Source organism: Electrophorus electricus, chromosome 2 (assembly GCF_041902795.1).
Source record: "Electrophorus electricus isolate QZ-2024a chromosome 2, ASM4190279v1, whole genome shotgun sequence".
In the NCBI taxonomy this organism is placed as follows: Eukaryota; Metazoa; Chordata; class Actinopteri; order Gymnotiformes; family Gymnotidae; genus Electrophorus; species Electrophorus electricus.
Window position 1 is genome coordinate 42054366 of NC_137498.1, and position 18315 is coordinate 42072680.

General features: G+C 42.4%; 1 protein-coding gene across 1 annotated transcript; it reads right to left on the reverse strand.

The window, feature by feature from the left end:
- Positions 1-20: 20 nt before the first annotated feature.
- LOC113581139 (oxysterol-binding protein-related protein 7-like) lies at positions 21-16542 on the reverse strand. Its single transcript, XM_035529293.2, has 22 exons — positions 16451-16542; positions 12394-12550; positions 11535-11681; positions 11396-11449; positions 11181-11294; positions 10800-10979; positions 10318-10456; positions 9797-9915; positions 9431-9505; positions 9029-9179; positions 8226-8359; positions 7688-7780; positions 7416-7596; positions 6660-6949; positions 6260-6397; positions 3713-3776; positions 3457-3535; positions 3059-3203; positions 2719-2869; positions 2301-2427; positions 2071-2193; positions 21-1105 (listed from the first exon to the last, which is right to left on the reverse strand). The coding sequence occupies exons 1-22, from the start codon at positions 16483-16485 to the stop codon at positions 997-999; spliced, it is 2805 nt and encodes a 934-aa protein (XP_035385186.2). The 5' UTR covers positions 16486-16542; the 3' UTR covers positions 21-996.
- Positions 16543-18315: the final 1773 nt, after the last annotated feature.

Below are 18315 nucleotides of genomic sequence, written 5' to 3' on the forward strand. Positions count from 1 at the left end.
AGACAGATACGAAACTGGCATTAATTTTCTCCCATTTTATTTATACAATTCTGCATGAATACAAAGGCATTTACACAAGAGCGAACGAGCTAGCGAGAAAGAAAGAGCGAGAGAGCACATCCTACATGGCCCGTTTTTACATTTTTCACAAATTACAAAATATTTTCCTTGGCATGCGTGGCTGAAACGTCAACAGACCCATGTGTTCATTTCATCTACGAAATTTTAAAAACTCAGCAGCTCATTCATCTCACAAGGGAACGAAAGAGAAACCCCAGTCACAGGCCACAGAGAGCCAACCTGGGATATTTACAGAAGACAGACATCCTGAGGAACAGGGAAAGGGCTACATCAAAATGTGCTTAAATCATCAAGAAAAACAGACTTTACACTGAAAACATATACACAGAAATAACCCGTATATGAGTTATACAACTTTACTGTGAATACCCCAAACAATCCCACCAAAAAGCCATCTCCTTTTACTCAGTCTCTGTCAAACCTTTGACTAAAGCACATCATTTAAAAAATTCAGTAAAATTGCTAAAAGATTGGGCTGGATTAATCAGCACAGCACACATTTTAGGATATATACATTTATATGCATTTTACACAGTGCCTGAAAGCAACAAAATTTGGTGAGAAACCATTGGCTTAAAGCTTGCTAACAGAGAGGGGTGTGGCCTACAAGGAGCATCAGCGATGAATCAGAGATCCATACCATAAGTCAATTACTCCTTAATAGTATCATCACCACTTCAACTGGTGGTTCATTAAAGTTACAACAGAACACACCTCCCTTCCACTAGCAGAGTCAGCAGCAGTTCCGCTCCATCTAGCTCAGCCAATAGGAGTTTGACAAAGTACTTTGATTAAAAGGCGACTAGGATTCTCTGGACTATGGTCAAGACTATTGGAAGCTGTGAGGTTACCATTAATTTATTACAATAAGGGCCACAACAAACAAACAAATGTACTGCAGGGTCATTGTTCAGGTCACCACAAATCCAGATTGCTGGTGTTTGCAAATCCAGGTTGTTCTCTGATCTTCCAGTAAGTTCCATTGCTTACCCAGACTTCCCTTCCAGCTTCATCCACTGTTTTTCTGTTTGATATAGAGGAGAATGTTTGTTAAATTTTTAGAAGTTTTGTCTACATAGAATTGCAGTGTTATTTTCTGATGTAGATGAAACCCCCTGCTGTGTCACACACCATCCGATCAAGCTTGTAAAATATATTCAAACTCCCTTCAGATTTTGGAAGTCAAACAATCAGTCTAGGAGGACTACAGCATTTCACACCTTCCAATACACAAGGATACAAAGTCACAATGGCTTCTGAGAAAAAAAACAAAATATTGCACCATTTCTGCTTCCCATGAGGAATAACAGCTGCTGAAAAGGCCAGATGATGACTATGGCCTGGAGATTTGACTATGGATAGCACACCACATGATGTCAAAACCCTCTTCCAAATCAGTGTTTCTCAACACAGTCCATGTGGCCAAACATCCAGTCCACATTTTTGTACCATTGTGGCTCTCAACACCTTTAGTATGCACTCAACACACTGAACACCTAGTTCAGCTGGACTGGGAGCTTGGATGAGGCAAAATGGAAACTGTCTCTTAGGACTGAGTGGAAAAACACTGCTCCAGTTTCAGGCACAAAGACTGATGGACAGAGACAGAATCTTCCCATGCTCACAATGGATGGTGGATGAGTCAAAAATACTCAAGAATTTCAATGAGTAGATGTCAGAGGATGTAAGACCCAGTAAAACCACAAATATTCCATAACATTTTAGAGTGATTTCATCTTTACTATGAAACTTGGCCATGAATAATTTCAGCTCAGGCATGTACACATTTTAGCTATGGGAACTGCATGTTCAGTTCAAAATGAAATGCAAGAGAGACACCCTTATTGAAACACTGCCAAGCAATGAGAACATGACTGAGTGCGGTGAAGTCTGGTGGAGGGATTCTCCACTCTGCCCTAAAGATGAGCGGGAAAACATTCCATGCAAAAAGTCCTGTTGACAATACATTTTTGAAACATGACACTGAACCTGAAAAAGCGAGGAACGTGTTCCTCTCCTCGCTTAGCCAGCTCCTTCCTTCGCTCTCTCTGTTTCTCCTCCACCTCATCCTTACGCTTATCGGCTTCAGCTACTTTGCCCTCTTCAAGAAGTCTGAGAGAGAGTGAGAGCGTGAGTCTCCCTTAGCTCTTGTATATAAATAGTATTTTATACTCAATAGCCTGCTCTTCAAGATATTGTAGACTTTAAAGTGAGCATACCTCTGGTCTGGGCGGAAGCGGGTGTCTGTAGGAGGCAGTAGCTTCTCAAGTTCAGGCGTCAGCTCATTCAGCTCCCTAGCATAACGTGAGAAGCCATAGTACTCAAAGTGATCTTCAGGCTGTTCATCTGTGGATTATACACAAATACAGAATCCCCAGAAACATAAAACAAATCAGGCAAGTCTGAAGCACAGAGCAAATCACTCACATTAGAAAATGCCCTTGTTAGCCTAAAGAAACCAGGCAAAATGGATTATAGATATACTCTAAATAAAAGCTTGCACCTTATAAACCAGAACAGTTATAGATATATTAGATGATCTACAGTCATCAAAATGAGTTTTTTTCAGATTTGAAGTGGCCTCAATGTTAAAAGCTATGCTGGCATTCAGGGGATAGCAACTGTAACGTAACTCACTTGGCTTCCAGAGGCACTGTGGACTTGGCAGAGTGTCGCAGAAGATGCCCTCATGCCACGAGCCACCAAAGCGATGCACAACATTGCCTGCCTGGTTGAGAACGATACCCTGCACTTCATTCTTGCTGCTCTCCCCTCCACCATAACGGGACTGCAGAGAACCCGAGAGACCACACACACACACACACACAAAGCCTCAGTCACTAAAAAAGCCATCACTTCTTATAATAATGAACTGCTCTTTGGGCAGTATGATAATTGAGATATCCCCATTTACTCTGCAGGTGAGCCACACCCACACCAATCTGCCTGCTGGTGCAGAGTGCAGTCTCTGGCCCACCTTAACAAAGGTGATCTTGCAGGTGCACTCGTCACTGTTCAGGTTGCGGATCACGACGTCGCCATAGTGCTCAAGCCAGCGCTGCTGACTGAAGACACTGTGGATGCATGTCACTGCTTTATTCCACTCATAGTGGTCCCCATACCTGCAGAGGAATGCAAACCAATCAGGGAGAGAAAACATTACAATGAGGGCAAGAGGACGAGGAGAAGGAAGAGGAAAGGGAAGAAACCATGGAGACGGCCATCACCAAACAACAGAAACATTTTGGAATGACACTTCATAACACTTCTGTCATTCCAGAGACAGCCCAGCAAACAGGTCTGTTCTCTTATGGCGGCATCTCCACCAGTAACTGTAGGAACCTCGCAAGAACAAAGCCACCTGGGATTTCTCACCTTGGCAGGGTGACGTTCACCATTCCTGTAGACACAATTTCCACAGACTTTCCCCAAAACTTATTCTTCCATCTTTGATCTCAAAAAAAAAAAAAAAAAAGTTAAAAAAAGAATAAATAATGAACATAAGCCCCTCCATTAGCAATTAACTGGACCTTAAGCAGAATGTCTATTACAGAATAACAAACAGAGTCTCTTATGAACCTAATAGGCATTTGTATAAAACAGCTGCACCTTAAAGATTTTGCAGTCTTACCTTGCCAAAATGTGAAGTTTTCAGATTCTGCATGGCAGGCAGAAACAGGAGGATGATGACTCACCTAACAAATTTTATTATATAAAATATATACATTTAGTAAATGCCCTTATCCAGGGCAACTTGAAAAAAAGTGCTGTCGTCTACACATAGGATGTAGTTATTATAAAATGAGCACAATACAGTATAGAACAAAAATATGTGCAATACCAGACAAGTGTTCAATTAAAATCAATAGTATTGCAATAAGTGCAGTATCAGTGGAGAGAAGTATGAGCTTTGGATGACTGAAGACTAGCCGTGTTGCCGTGTTCTGATCAACTGTAGCGGTCCAATGGCCCATAGAGGAAGACCAACAAGTAGGGAGTTGCAGCAGCAATCTCAAGGCTTGACATGAGACTGAACAGCTTCCCATGATAGAAAGACTCGAATCCTTCACAAGATGCAAAGTAGAAACCTGAATGACGGTCAAGTTTGAAACAGTGAGACCAAGGAGTTCTCGAGGGAAACACTGAGGTCATGGTGAAGACTGGATGTTCCTGGGATGCAGATACACGTCTTCATGATGCATAAAACACTGAAGTAAAATACATTTCTGTTTACAGGACAGATATAAAGTAACATCATGGCAGCTGTTAGGTATCAGGCCATAATGCAGTGCACATACTATAAACTAAAAGGCCCACATGCTAGAAAATGGAGCTCCAACTCCTGATCAAGGGAGTACAAGGGATGGAAGAATTTGAAGAGCATCAAATCCTCAAACATCAGCCTCAGAGCTGCTTACATGTGACCAGATAAACTTGGATATAAATGCTTAAAATGCATCGTCAGGTGGAACATAAGGTCTTACTATAGCTCAAATGCAATCAAGACTACCAATAGTGAAATTGCATAGAAGAAAAAAACAAAAACAAAAAACACAATGGAAAATAAATGCAGTAGGTTAAAAGAGAATTTTTAACATTTCATTATTGTACAAATTTGTCTATGTAGAAACCACAATAAAATGTTCTCTTTTCATGCCATAAGGGAGCCAACAGGCAGAACAGTAGTGCTTGAAAGTTTGTGAGCCCTTTAGAAGTTTATATATTTCTGCACAAATTTGACCTAAAACTTCAGATCGTCAAGTCCTAAAAATAGATAAAAAGAGAACCAAATCAAACAAATAAGATAAAACATTAGACTATCATTTATTTATTGAGGAAAATGATCCAATATTATATATCTGTGAGTGGTAAAATTATGTGAACCTTTGCTTTCAGTATGTGGTGTGACCCCATTGTGCAGCAATAACAACAACTAAACATTTTGGGTAATTGTTAAATCAGTCCTGCATGTCAGCTAGGAGGAATTTTAGCACATTACTCCATTCAACTCACATGTTGGTTGGTTTCCTCCCATGCAACTGCTTGTTGCAGGTCCTTCTACAATATTTCTATTGGATGAAACCTTTTTCTGGGTCATTCCAAAACCTTAACTTTATTCTTCTTTAACCATTCTTTGGTAGAATGACTTGTGTGCTTAGAATTGTTTTCTTGCAGCATGACCCACATTCTTTTAAGATACAGTTCACAAAACAGATAGCCTGACATCTTGCATTAGAATTTGTTGGTATAATTTATTCCCCACCCCACCCCCCACCAACGCTGGCAAGCCATCTTGTCCAGATGCAGCAAAGCAGGCCAAAACCTTGTTTCACAGAAGGGGTGAGATTTTTAAGATGGAATGCAGAGCTTACCTGTCTCTAAACATGCTTCGCATTTAAACCAGCAAGATCCATTTTGGTCTCATCCATCCACAAAACACTGTTCCAATAGCCTTCTGGCTTTACTGTATGATCTTTAGCAAACTGCACATGGGCAGCAATTTTCTTTTTGGAGAGCAGTGGCTTCCTCCTTGCAACCCTGCCATACACACCATTGTTGTTCAGTGTTCTCCTGAACAACATTTGTACACAATTTGTCTGACTGGATTGGTGGAGTCCAAACTCTTTAGAGATGGATTTGTAACCTTTTTTCAGCCTAATTAGCATCACCAACTCTGCTGAGGTCCTCAGAAATCTCTTTTATTTGGGCCATGATACACAAACATGTTGTGAAGATCAGACCTTGCTAGATGCCTGTTCTTTATTTAAAGTCGAATGACTGACAGAATTCGAGTAAAGTTTTATCTCCAAGTTATCTATAAATCCTAAAGTTTCACATTTCTTTTGCCACTCACAGATATGCAATATTGGATCATTTTTGTCAACAAATAAATGAGCATATTGTTTTTGTCTTATTTGTCTCATTTCATATCTATGCAGAAATATACAAATTTCTAAAGGGTTCACAAACTTTCAAGCACCACAGTAGGCTGGAAAGGCTCTTGTTCATCAAACTATATAGGTTTAATATTAGATCTTAAGAACAACCAATTTGTTAATAACATAATATTTCCTTCCTAAAATTTTATTTGTGGAGGTGTTTTAGAAATATGCTGTGACTGCAGGGTCCTCAGGTGGATCATTACAATCAGTTTGGTAAAACAGAGGAGAGCAAGGACCTGCTCGGCTACGTAGCGGAAGCCACGGTCCTCCCGGCTACTCTCGTACGTCTCCCCGAGCACTGGGTTGAAGGGTTTGTACCGGTAACGCCAAGAGGCCCAGGCATAGCCGGAGATTGAGAAGACGGCCACGTAAACCTGGCACACACAGTAGAGAGAGAGAGACACACACACACACAATCTGCATCATGTTATAAAATGACAAACAATACAAAGAACTCTGATCAAGCCAGATCTATGACTTAACAACTCTTGAAAGGTATTTTGGTATTGAATGCAAGAGAGCGAGCGCAGTCAGTCAGTCTCAGCTCAGCCAGCGGTACAGTTAGTCTCTTCCCTGCATAAAGCGTAGCTCTTGCCAGAACACCCCTGAAGCAGCTTCTTGGCTAAAGCTTATTACCATCCTCTGGTAGGGGTCGTCCGTGCGGTTAGCAATGTCTAGCAGCTCCGAGTACTCCAGCTCCTCGCTGACACGCTGCAGGAAGTTGAGGGGCTCGTTCAGCACCACAGGCATGGACACGCGTGACAGGTCCTTCCCAATGTTGTTGTACAGGATGGAGAGGATACCAATGTGGCTATTGTCAGCACAACGTCCGGGCATTGCTGTGCGCCGGCCTGTGTCTCTGGGCACACGGGAGGGCACGTCGGGTGCATTGGACACACTTGCTCGGTACTTTAAATTCACAGTGGCTGCACAGGACAGAAACGGGACAATGAGAGAAGAGGAAGCAAAATCAAAGTTAGCTGACCCCACCATCGAGATTTCATTAATTCCTCTGGACCTTATGAATTTTACTTCTTGTTCCATGGCAAGCTTGTCTCCTGCAAGCCTCACCTTTCTGGACAAAGGCTACACCTAGTTACTGTTCAGTACATGTAGTTACACAGCATACTGCAAGATCGGCCAGGAGGGAGGATGCAAAGTTAGATGCAACAGCACAGGAACAATTTAAGGAAATGGAGAGAAAACAAAAAACCATATCCATTGTTTGTTGCCAAAAACCACCAAGTTTGTGGATTTAATTTTTTTTTTTAAAGGGCCCTGCTTTGCTTTTTTTTTTTTAAATGCTCCAAAATTGAAGGTTATTGCTACTCTAAAATTAGTGTGTAGCTTTAGATGTTCAGATAATAAATAATCAAAATAAGCAAGAAGTACCATGTCCCTCCTCAGGTTCGGAGTTGCTCGTTGTGACATCACTGAGGCCAGACTCATCCGAGGCCTCGTTTTCTGACAGGCTTTCGGTCACAACCACCTCGCTAGCATCGAAGTATTCAGCCATGGACTCGGCCCTGGAAAGCCTGCCGTGTGTGCGCCACCCCTGCAATGGGGTGGATGGCTGTGGGAGAAATCACAACCAGTGAGTACAAGGATAAGCAGACCGGAGGAGACCAGAGTCTCACTGTGTCGTAGAGAAGTACATAACCCACCTGGTCCTGCTGTACGGTGCAGAAAGACTCGTCAGTAGAGTCAGAAGACAAGGAGAGGGAGTGGACCTTGGTTAGACGGGACTGCAGCTCGAGCTGGAGTGCACGTATGTGCGTGCATGCACAGACAGACAAACAGACAGAGAGTGAGAACAGGAATTTCCTTACCATCATACTGTATTGTCGAGTCGTGCTTACACAACACCAAGTTATTTCAGGTATTTGAATGGCTGTTCTGGAGTTGCCACTTGTATTTGAGGAAACAGTCATTAAATTAAAGCCTTGTGCATCTAGAGAGCAAATGAAAAACATAAAAGGTCATGTGCCCTTTTGCTACATGCCAGCTATGAAGAACAAACACTTCCACTTTATAACCAGAACAAGTTACTTATTCTTTTGTTCTTTGGCACATTAAGGAATACTTTAACACTAAGTGGTATACTGGAGTTTCAGATAAGTTACTTCAGAGTCAGACTACAGCAAGATTCAGACTTCCAGTCATAACTTGGGGTGGGGGGGGTGGAATTCTTCAGGCTGTTACCTCAGAGAGCGTGGTGCAGAGTGAGGCTAGCTGGTCTGAAGTGGACTGCCGGATATCCGGACCGGTCCAGGCCTGTCTGAGACGCTCTCGCTCCATGGCCAGAGCCTTCTGGATGGATTTCAGCGAGGAGTACACTGATGGGACAGAAACAGCAATTTACTCACAGCAACTAGACAGACTCTGCTTGAACTAATACAAAATGGACAAGTATTTGCCAGGTGAATGCATATTTGAGAGGCAAGGCATCATCAAAGCAGATTTTTCACAGCTGAGTTAACCACAGACGAGAACAAACCTCCTTGTCAAACAGGAATGTTGGAAATTACATTATTTTACAGCATTCATCAGGTGCTCTTATCCGAAGTGACTTGCATGTTTATGACTGTGTGTTTGCAGAGAATTTAAACACCTTGCCCTACTCTACCAGGTGAGCTACAAAAGCTTTGGCACTTTAAGCAGCTTAAAACTTTTAGAATGCTGCATTTCACAAAGAACAGTGAACATATCCATACAAATCTGATTGAAAGCTTGATGATAAGGCTCAGGAACTTTGATTACATCGCTTCTGGTTAGTAAGATGTAGTGGGATAAAACATTTTTTAAAAACGCTCAGAGAAATACGTCTCTGCCGTTTTCTACTCAATACAGGCAGCACCAGAAGCAGATATCAAAACCATTAAAACAAAACCCAAAGTCCCCTGCATCTTGATTTCAGTGTTAGTGTATATTGGTTATAAGATGTAAAAAGGTGAATGAAAGTATAAAACATGAAGAGCCAAGGTAAGCAGAAGCTGTGCACTCACCCCTCTGGGCCACAGTACAGATGTCCTGCTGAAGCTTCTTGCCCTCTGGTGAGGTGAGGCCCGGTGTGGAAAGCTGGCTGTAAACGTAGTCAGGGATGGATTGTAGCGAGGCACCCAGGCCGGCTGGCGTGCCCAAATGACTCGCATACAGCTGGGAGGGAGGGAGAGAGACGGGGGGGGGGGGGGTTAAGACGTAAAAAGAACCAAGATTTCAAACAGGAAATACACAACATAGACAAGGCAACAAAGGGAGTGGTGTTAGAGAGTTGGTGTATAAAGGTAAAAGGTATTCAGTGTGGCTACAAGCAAAGAACAGATTGCTAAATTAAGGGTTCTTATAAACATGGGAAAAAATAAGGCAGATGAAGAGGGCACAAGCAGGAGAGGTAAAAGGAGACTGACCATGCCGTGGGAGAGCGTGCGCGTGTGGCCCCAGCTCCTCCCAACCTTCTTCTTCGGCTTCTCCAGAGTTAGATTCTGAATGAAGCACAAAGATAACTTTAGTCAAGCATTGATCACGTCCATGAAAGAAAAAAAAAAAGTGTATTTTTCCCCCCTGGCCATCAGACAGTATGGGGCAGTTCAACTAAATGGTATAACTTGTGGTTTTGAAAGTGATTGGGTGACTCCAGCCAACACACACAAACACCCAAAGATGAGAGTAATGCAAAACGACCACATTTCTTAACCTGTGACACATACAGAAAGCAGCAGAGAGAAGGGGGAGGAACAGGCAGGAATGTGTTGATGACCATGCTGAGGGTGTACCTGCATGTTTATACGCTGTGCCAGGTCTGTGTTGGTGATAGGAAGGTCCCCCTCCAGGCAGTGCAGCTTCTGGATCAGAGAATTAAGCTCTGCCAGGTCCTGCTCACAGTGGGCCAGATCTGCCAGGGTGAAAGAGTGACTGTTACAGACGGACACGGTAGATGTGTGGGCAAAAGCAGAGCAGGATCAATTACAGGCTTGTTCAGGGTGGTTTTCATACCGGGGTGCTCGTTTGGTTCTGATGACACCCCCCCAGAGTGTGGACATTGAAGCCCCTGGTTGGGTTTTGCATTGTGTACTTTTTTTTTTTTTTGCATGCAACTTCCTGGAGAAGCAAAGGCCACAGCAGGGGCTAACCTATGTGAGCTCTACCCAATGTTCCTTGGTCCATTCCTGAGTTTGAAACAGCCCTCACATCCATTTAAATAACAAAACAAAAAACATCCCATCACCCATTTCTGGCTTTTAGTGAAAAAGGAAGGCACTGGCATCACCCAGCCAGCCACGTTGGAGGGACGTACCTTGTTGACATGCATGGGTCTCCTGGGTCTGCTGAAGCCAGGCTGAGACCTTGCTGTTCACCCGCGATGAGGCCAGGGAGGGGGAGCCCAGCACAGGAGCCTGGTATATTGAGCCAGTGCTCTGGTACTGTGGCACATTCTGAAAAGGCAATGAGAGGGCTTTAAGGAGGCTGCGGCAGACACAGAGCCCTGGCCAGGTGGTCGCATCATTTGCCATATTGCTGCCTGGATGCCGTATCTTTGCTGTAGCAGGAGGTTTAATCCACTTCTTGCTACAGCAAATATACGGCATGCAGGCAGCGATATGGCGAGTGATGTGACCACCATATCACAGCCAAGAACATCAGGCCTCAAGGACTACTGGATTCTTTGTCTCCACATCTGCTATGGCTAGATTATGCTATATTGACTTTTCAGGTGACCACCTGTTAAAAGAATTTGGCCCTGTGATCTTTCTGGAAGCAGTTATTGTGATTTCTTACCATTTCCCACATTGCCCTGTTCCTCTGGGCCAGACAGGCCACTGCAGGCAGAGGGTTGTCATTTCCCGCCGTGAGAGCCTGCAGCACCCCCTGATGGACAGATATGGCCTCATTTTTCTTGTAGATCCGATGGGCGGTCAGTTTGGTCATCCAAATGTAAAATATTTCATCACTCTTTGCCTGCAGAGAATAAACCAGACACTGCAGATCCCAAACTAGTGTGATCTTTTATTACACAGGAAGATGTCATTGACAGGTTTAGACAATGACCCGATGATACACAACGGCACGGAGATGATGAGTCGGCATGTTATCAATGAACGGTAGAGGGCATCAACACGACACTTCTTTAAAACCCAAGAAATTCACCCTTTTACCTACCTTAAGGTGATACAGGTTATCTCCTGCATCCAGGTCAATGCGTCTGGACTTCTTGTTCACGGACATGACAGCCAGGCTGACATCCAGAGTGCCGTGCGTCTTCTTCTTCAGGAGCTGAAGGGGAGGACAACCCACTCAATTCAGTAACAGCAGAGAAGATGACAAATAACCAACAAGACAAAATAAAGCACATGGACATCCTTCTGGGTACTTACGTCTAGTTGAGTTTTGGAATATTTGAGAATCCCCTTTTCCAACAAAAAGTATCTCTGTAGGGGAGAAACGATTAGATGTTTTACTTTTAAATTTTCAAAGTGCCCAGGCAGAATGCTATTAGGAGTCCATCTAGCTTACCTTGTGCCAACCCTTAAGTGGATACTTCCTCTTTTTCATCAGATATCCCTCGCAAATGCCGGGAACACAATTCTCCATGCATGATGCTGCGCCTGCTGCAGCTGTGCCGGCCTGGATATCAGCCACAACCTCCCAGTCCCTGGAGTTCTGCATCATGTCAGTGCAATGACCAAACATCACAGTTAGCAGAACGAAAACCACAGGCAGTCCAACATCAGCTCCCGGGATAGGAATGGATGCAGTTATGAGCTGTTATTAGCCGTTTATGTAGTCAGGCATGATAGCTTTAGCATCGCACTTTGGACTTGTTAAAGAGGCAGTAAAAATTCTTCTGGAAGTCTTCGAGTTGCTCATTCCACATATACAAAAAATATACAAGTACTTTATGCTGATAAGTTTAAAGGTAAATTGCTTATTGCCTGCCTTCTGATTGGCTCTGTCACCCCACATGAGAGACTTACAGAAACTATAGGAACATTTTCACCCAGTAAAATGTCAACAAGCCACAGCTTTCATTGGCACGTTGATGCTAATCTGAGTCTGAAATTGGACTGAACTTGAATCTGGGAAACGGAACATAAACTGAAGGGGCTGACCAGGGCAGTTTCTCCCCTCTTTTGAGAGTAGGAATAATTTAATTGCATCTCATACACCGCCCCCCTCCCCCCAAAGGTCTATGAAGTTCAGCATTCACAGAAGGGTCGGTTTAGTTTTAACTTTAGCCCTTTATCAACAGGATAAGGGTTTAAAAATCACTACTCGAGATATAAATGTACTGCATCAACCTCAGTTATAATCTGGAAAAGGGCATTTTTGGGGGGGAGGAAGTGGGGTTAATACCATAGTGGCACCCCCTCACCTGTCGGGAGTGACGGGAAGAGCCTGTGCTATTGTTGCGAAAGTGGCCCATCTTATTGGGTGACTTCTCCAGGTTACTCGTCACAGAATGACTGCCCGTCACAGAATGACTGCCCGTCACAGGTCCGTGGTGCTCCATCATCGTAGCTGAGAAATGTCTACGTGCACAATTTATTCAGGGTCAGATTCCTCCTCTCTCATTACATCCAAAATGACACTGACACAAAGAGAAAACAGAAAAATCTTAAAAGATTAAGCAATTGAAGTGGCTCATGGTGATTTTTTCTTCAAATGCTGCGGTAAATCTCATCATATTTGTTATACAGGCCAAGTAAAAGAAGGCACATCACATCGTAACCATGGTAACAAGTCACATCTAAGCAATGTGTGTACAATGAGTTCAGTCCCAACACAGCATTTTTAATGTCTAACATACATGTACTACCAAACGTCTCCGACACAGGTTGAATCTTATAACCGGCAAGTGCAAAATGCAGCAGGTAGACACTTCACAGGTAAAAGAAGCTGAAAGGACAGCACCAGAACACTGCAGCAACTTCTCTTACAGAAAAGTTGACAGATCACATCAAAGGCTTTATGGTTTATGAAGAAAATGCCACATTTTGCTGGAAATCTGTCAAAGCCATGGTGGGTGATGGTCCAGAGGAAGACACACGTGGGTCTGTCTCGGGTTAGGCTGCAAAAGGAGGTGTTTATTCAATCCCAGTGCTCCAAGTGAAGAAAATGCTAAATTTACCATGTGAAAAAAATAAATATTTACAAATATATGGCAGTACAAAAAATATTTTAAAAAGACATATGTCTGCTTATACATTTAAATGTCCCTGAGCATATACTGTAATGGAGGGCAGCGCCATCACAGTGTGAATAATGAATCTATTTACACATTGGCCTGAATAACACTACCATAAAAACTACAATAAAACCGTTACACAGCCACACTAACTAGCATGTGCTTAAATATCACTAAATGAAGGAAGCTAATGCAAGTATCCAGAGATGACAAACAACATGAATGGATTACACCAAGGATTTGCCCATGAAGAATCTCCTGCAATGCTTGGCTGAAGCACACACACTTCTAGTTCTGCTGAGTTCAGACACCCTGCTTTACAGGATCTCAAAACACTGTTCAGGGATAAACACCCAAGAAGCGTGATGATTAAGATGGTTTAGCTTGTTGGTCAACAGTGACCTACTGAGAGTCAAAGGTGGTCTACTGTGGAAACAAAAGGTGAAAAGAGGACTAGCACCATTCATTAAGGGTCAGAGAGGACTAAAGCCATTCAGTAAGGGATCTAAATTTTAAGTTCCCATAGAAGCTACTAAAAGCACTCAGGTCGGCATGCTTTTGAGGAAATGAGTGACAGCCAAAGATGACCAAGTGAAAACCTCTAGAAACTAGTGATGGAGTGATCTACATCACAAGTCTGATGCATCATGTCACCACATTTTTAAAAGCACATGACAGTGTTATCAGTAAAACACAGGTCACGTGTATGCATCATAAAAAAAGAATGAGCAATGTAGACCAGTTGCAGAGGCTGAAACTGTTAGGGACACCGCAATGTCATTAAGACTACATAGTAATATGTAGCTGAATGCATGTTAACCTTTTTATTTTAAAAAATGATAGAAAGAAAATCAATTCCATGTTAAATACTTTAAATGTTGAGTTAAAAAAACCAAAAACAAACCACAACAACTGCTCAACTTTGTAATAAACCCCAGAAAAAAACCCCAAGCCATCATAAAAAGTGTCTCCACACACCCTTGCTAGAAACACTCAGACCACTCACAGGCCTAATGTACAGATAATGGTATGGTGCATGATTTTCACTTGATCTTTGAGGGTGTAAATGAGAACCTAATATTACTGTATGTCAGTAACAGAAATATGTAATTCTCTTAAAGTAAATTAGTTCACAGGCAAAGGCCTACATTACATGTTCCTTCAGGGATGGGTGTGAGCATGAACAAACACGTGTAACTGGGTCACAAACACAGGGCAAATAACAGTGTTGTATGATCTAATATAATGTTAAGACCAATAGTCACTGTAATTCATTTTGCAATTAGGATTAATTAAAGAAGCTAGCCCAACAAAGGAAAAAGTTGTTTGTATTGATAAAATAAGCATTGCTGATTACGTATTGCTGAATTAGTTTAGGACTGAGCAGTGATAGAATGAATTTTTAAAAATCCCACAAACAAAATCACACCCCACAACACCCTGGGAGCACAAATTTCATCCAGGCTCCTGTAGGACAGAATGACATCAGCAAACATTTTAATACTGCACGTTTCCCTTCATAGTTTTGTCCTGGACCAAGTCATACAATGCTCAGATATGACTCACTTTAAAACATCTGAGACATGCACACCAACCTGTTACCAGAACAAAATACTTGTGTTGAGACATTGAAATAACACAAACACTTGTGTTGAAACATGACTAATGAAAGGTGTGTAAGTTGCTACATAAAAAAAAGAAGAAAAAAAAAGAAAAAGAATAGAGTCAAAAATAGGCACAATGTATAATATGATGTAGAAACAGGAATGCACGGCTTAAATGAGGAGTGAATTAAAAGAAAATGAGTAACTGTCCAAGAGGAAGCAAGCCTGAGTTTTTTGGTGAGAAGTGAAGTGAGAATTTTTTGACAGAAGTGAGCAGACCAGTTCAGCTGCCCCAAATGGAATGTGAACAGACAACATGTTGCATGCTAACCACATAGCACCTCCAGACAAACCACTCTAGACCACAGAGCTTCACTCCACATGATAAAACTTTGATTACAATCAGAAGGGAATGCGAGTTTCTGTTGGCATCTAGATATAACCCACAGTGAAAAGTTAGCAAAACATCTCATACACGTACACTGCCAGCTACACTCCTCATTCGCTGGTTTAGAGTAAAATTTAATTTAAACGAAAGTCACTGGTCCTGGCAATGAACTCGGGATCGGACTTCCCAAAAGCTACCTATGAAACAGTAGAGTAAGCCTCACATTGAACTTTCCCCATCATTTAAGTTCATCTCTGCAAGCGCATGCTTTCGATAAACTGGTCTGAGGATTTTAATAACCTGTAAAATAACTTGAGAGTGACAAAGGTCTCCAATTGATCCCATTAGATTTGGGAGCATTATCAGTAGATACACCAGCCATCATGACATCACCCAACCCTGCGGGGTGGGTCGTATCCTTCGCTTATCGCCTACAGGGAACCTAAACACGTGAAGGCACACAAGAGTTCTTGGCGGACACGATTAATTTCTGACTGAACTGAATTCAGGTATTACGAGAGAGCAAGACGCCAAGTTAATACACAAAAACAAACAAACAAAACAAAACTCGAAAGAGAGGCCATATATTCAAACTAAGATATGAAATCTGTTCTATCTTAGTGGCCTATGTCCCATAATTCTTTCGTAGATCCGACACGCTGCCGGCATGTTGATTAATGTAATACCATCTACGCCGTGCTTCTGCAAAACATTTTAACGCATATGGCCAACTGCCATTTTATTTATCTCGTTGGAAGAACCAGGTGTAACTACATGCAATTTAGTGATAAATGTGGCAAAATTAGAAAAATAATTTAAAACAGTGAACCACGTGCACCACGGCCTTACTCAAAAGGGATCTCATTTCAGATGTGATAATCTCTCGAGTCATCCGTGAATGTTAAAAAGCGCAGAGTTTACGTTAGTTCCCGTAACGTTGTTCCCCAATTTCTATCGCTTACAATTTAAACCATGCAAACCTAACAAGAAAAACCCTAACGGGCTGTTAAATCCAGTTATGAGGAATAAAATGAATAGCGATCCACTTGATTAAACCACTTAAGCGCAAGTTCAACAAGCAGTAACATTCAATTACATCTCGCAGCTGATTCCACTGCGATCCATTTTAAGCATTCTAAAATTATATTGAATATATTTTAAGGTAGTGAAGTGAAACATACTGTATATTATTCTGATGACCAAACATAGCATTAAAATTTTAAGTGATCTGGAAGACTAAACGAAAACTTACCCTTTTTTGGAGGGATACTCGAGCGCAAGTGCCATCGAAAGTTCTAATGAAACTCAAGTGCGCACCTTGCTTTGTCAAGACGCACGCACGAGATGACGTCACGGGCCCGAAGCGCCAAACCTGCCGTACCTGGAGAGGTGGGGTGTGATTTTCACCTGCTTAACGACTGCAAAAAAACATCTGCCTAATGTCATGGTCGAAAACCTGTTTTGTTTGCTGTCTTTCTTTTGGTTGCTTTGTTTGTTGCCATACTGCTCTTGCTCAGAAATCTCATGTTTTTGCTGATCAACTTTATCGCGCATTGTTTATTGCGGACGGGTGAGGGGTGCTTTGGGTGTTTTATAACGTGATATTATTATAAGTCTTTTTTCTCGGTTAATTAGGTATCTTCCTTGGGCGCTTGGACACCGCAGGTCCGTCGACTGTCCGTTTCCCTTTTCCCGTTCTCTCGAGGGACCGTTTGTGCCGTGATGGCATTTCTGCCTCTCAGCCCTATTCACGGCACGTTTCTGTTCTGCTGCCCCATTATATATGATTCAATTTGGTTAACAAGCCGTTCGAGTAATTCTGAACCCCTGGAGCTAAAGCACGTGTGCTGTAGCACGCAACGGCGTAGTGTGGGTATTCGAAGTACAACGAAACTCGACAACTCTTTCACGTAGGTTAATGACACCATTAATTCATATTTTCGCACGTTAACAGGCCATCAGAACCAAATATACAAACGGAACAGCCTAGTTTTTGAACTGAAAAGTATATTTTATGCTGCATTTTCCATCTTCCAATGTTAAAATTGGTCTGAGTTATGGACACTCACAGCTGACCAGAAGACAAGTTAGCCCTAAACATTAGGGACTTTCTCAGAGCGGTGAACATTGTAACAATGATTGATTCAGTATGCAATTATGTAAAAATGCTTTTACAGTGATGAAAGCCCCTGCTGTTATCTGGCTGCTGGGTCATTTCCAAAGGTTGGAAATACCTTGGCATTATCACATTCTTTTCTAACATTCTCCTTCTTTAAGTATTAAATGATGATATAGATGCTCTTATATGTTGTGACAATGAAAACATTGCTTGCATGCCTGTTTTCATAAGATAGCGAGACTGTTTGTTTAGCATCCCTGTCCTTAGTGTAGACTGGTTTTCAATGCTGTATCTGAATGGAGGCCCATCAACTGCTACAAACAGGGGCAACCCATGATAAGAACACTGGGTGGAGGACAGTGTATCTGTGCTATTAACCACTCGTACATTAACCTGGGGCTGGCTGAATGTAGGCAACTGACCCTGTGTTGTTTCAATGTAAGGACATAGTGACAGAAGTGTGTTAGGTTTTCAGTGCAAATAAAATAATCACAATCAGTTTTTTTCATAGTCCAACAATTTTGGCGGCGTAGCACGCAGTGGCCACTCCAGGTCTGATAAATGGTGCTATTATGCTACTATCTGTCGTTCATTGATGACACAACTGTGGTGGGTCTCATAAACAAGGATGACGAGTCAGCATACAGAGAGGAAGTGCAAGAACTGGTGAGCTGGTGTAAGGTCAACAACCTGTATCTGAATGTTGACAAGACAAAATAAATGGTTGTTGACTTCAGGAGAGCAAGGCAAGATCACTCCCCGCTTGCCATCAACGGCTCCTCAGTGGAGATCGTCAAGAACATCAAGTTCCTTGGTGTTCACTTAGTGGAGAACCTCACCTGGACCCTGAACACCAGTTCCATCACCAAGAGAACCCAGCAACGTCTTTACTTCCTTCGGAAGCTGAGGAAAGCCCACCTCCCATCACCCATCCTCACTACCTTCTACAGAGATACTATAGAGAGCATCCTGAGCAGCTGCATCGCTACCTGGTTTTG

What these genes read in the sequence shown, in the direction of transcription:
- LOC113581139 (XM_035529293.2), bottom strand. Translation starts at nt 16,485, where the DNA reads ATGGCACTTGCGCTCGAGTATCCCTCCAAAAAAGG. An exon ending in CACTTAAGGGTTGGCACAAG is followed by an intron (nt 11,450 to 11,534) that starts GTAAGCTAGATG and finishes TCTCCCCTACAG; the next exon opens with AGATACTTTTTGTTGGAAAA. An exon ending in CACAGCGTATAAACATGCAG is followed by an intron (nt 9,506 to 9,796) that starts GTACACCCTCAG and finishes TGCTTCATTCAG; the next exon opens with AATCTAACTCTGGAGAAGCC.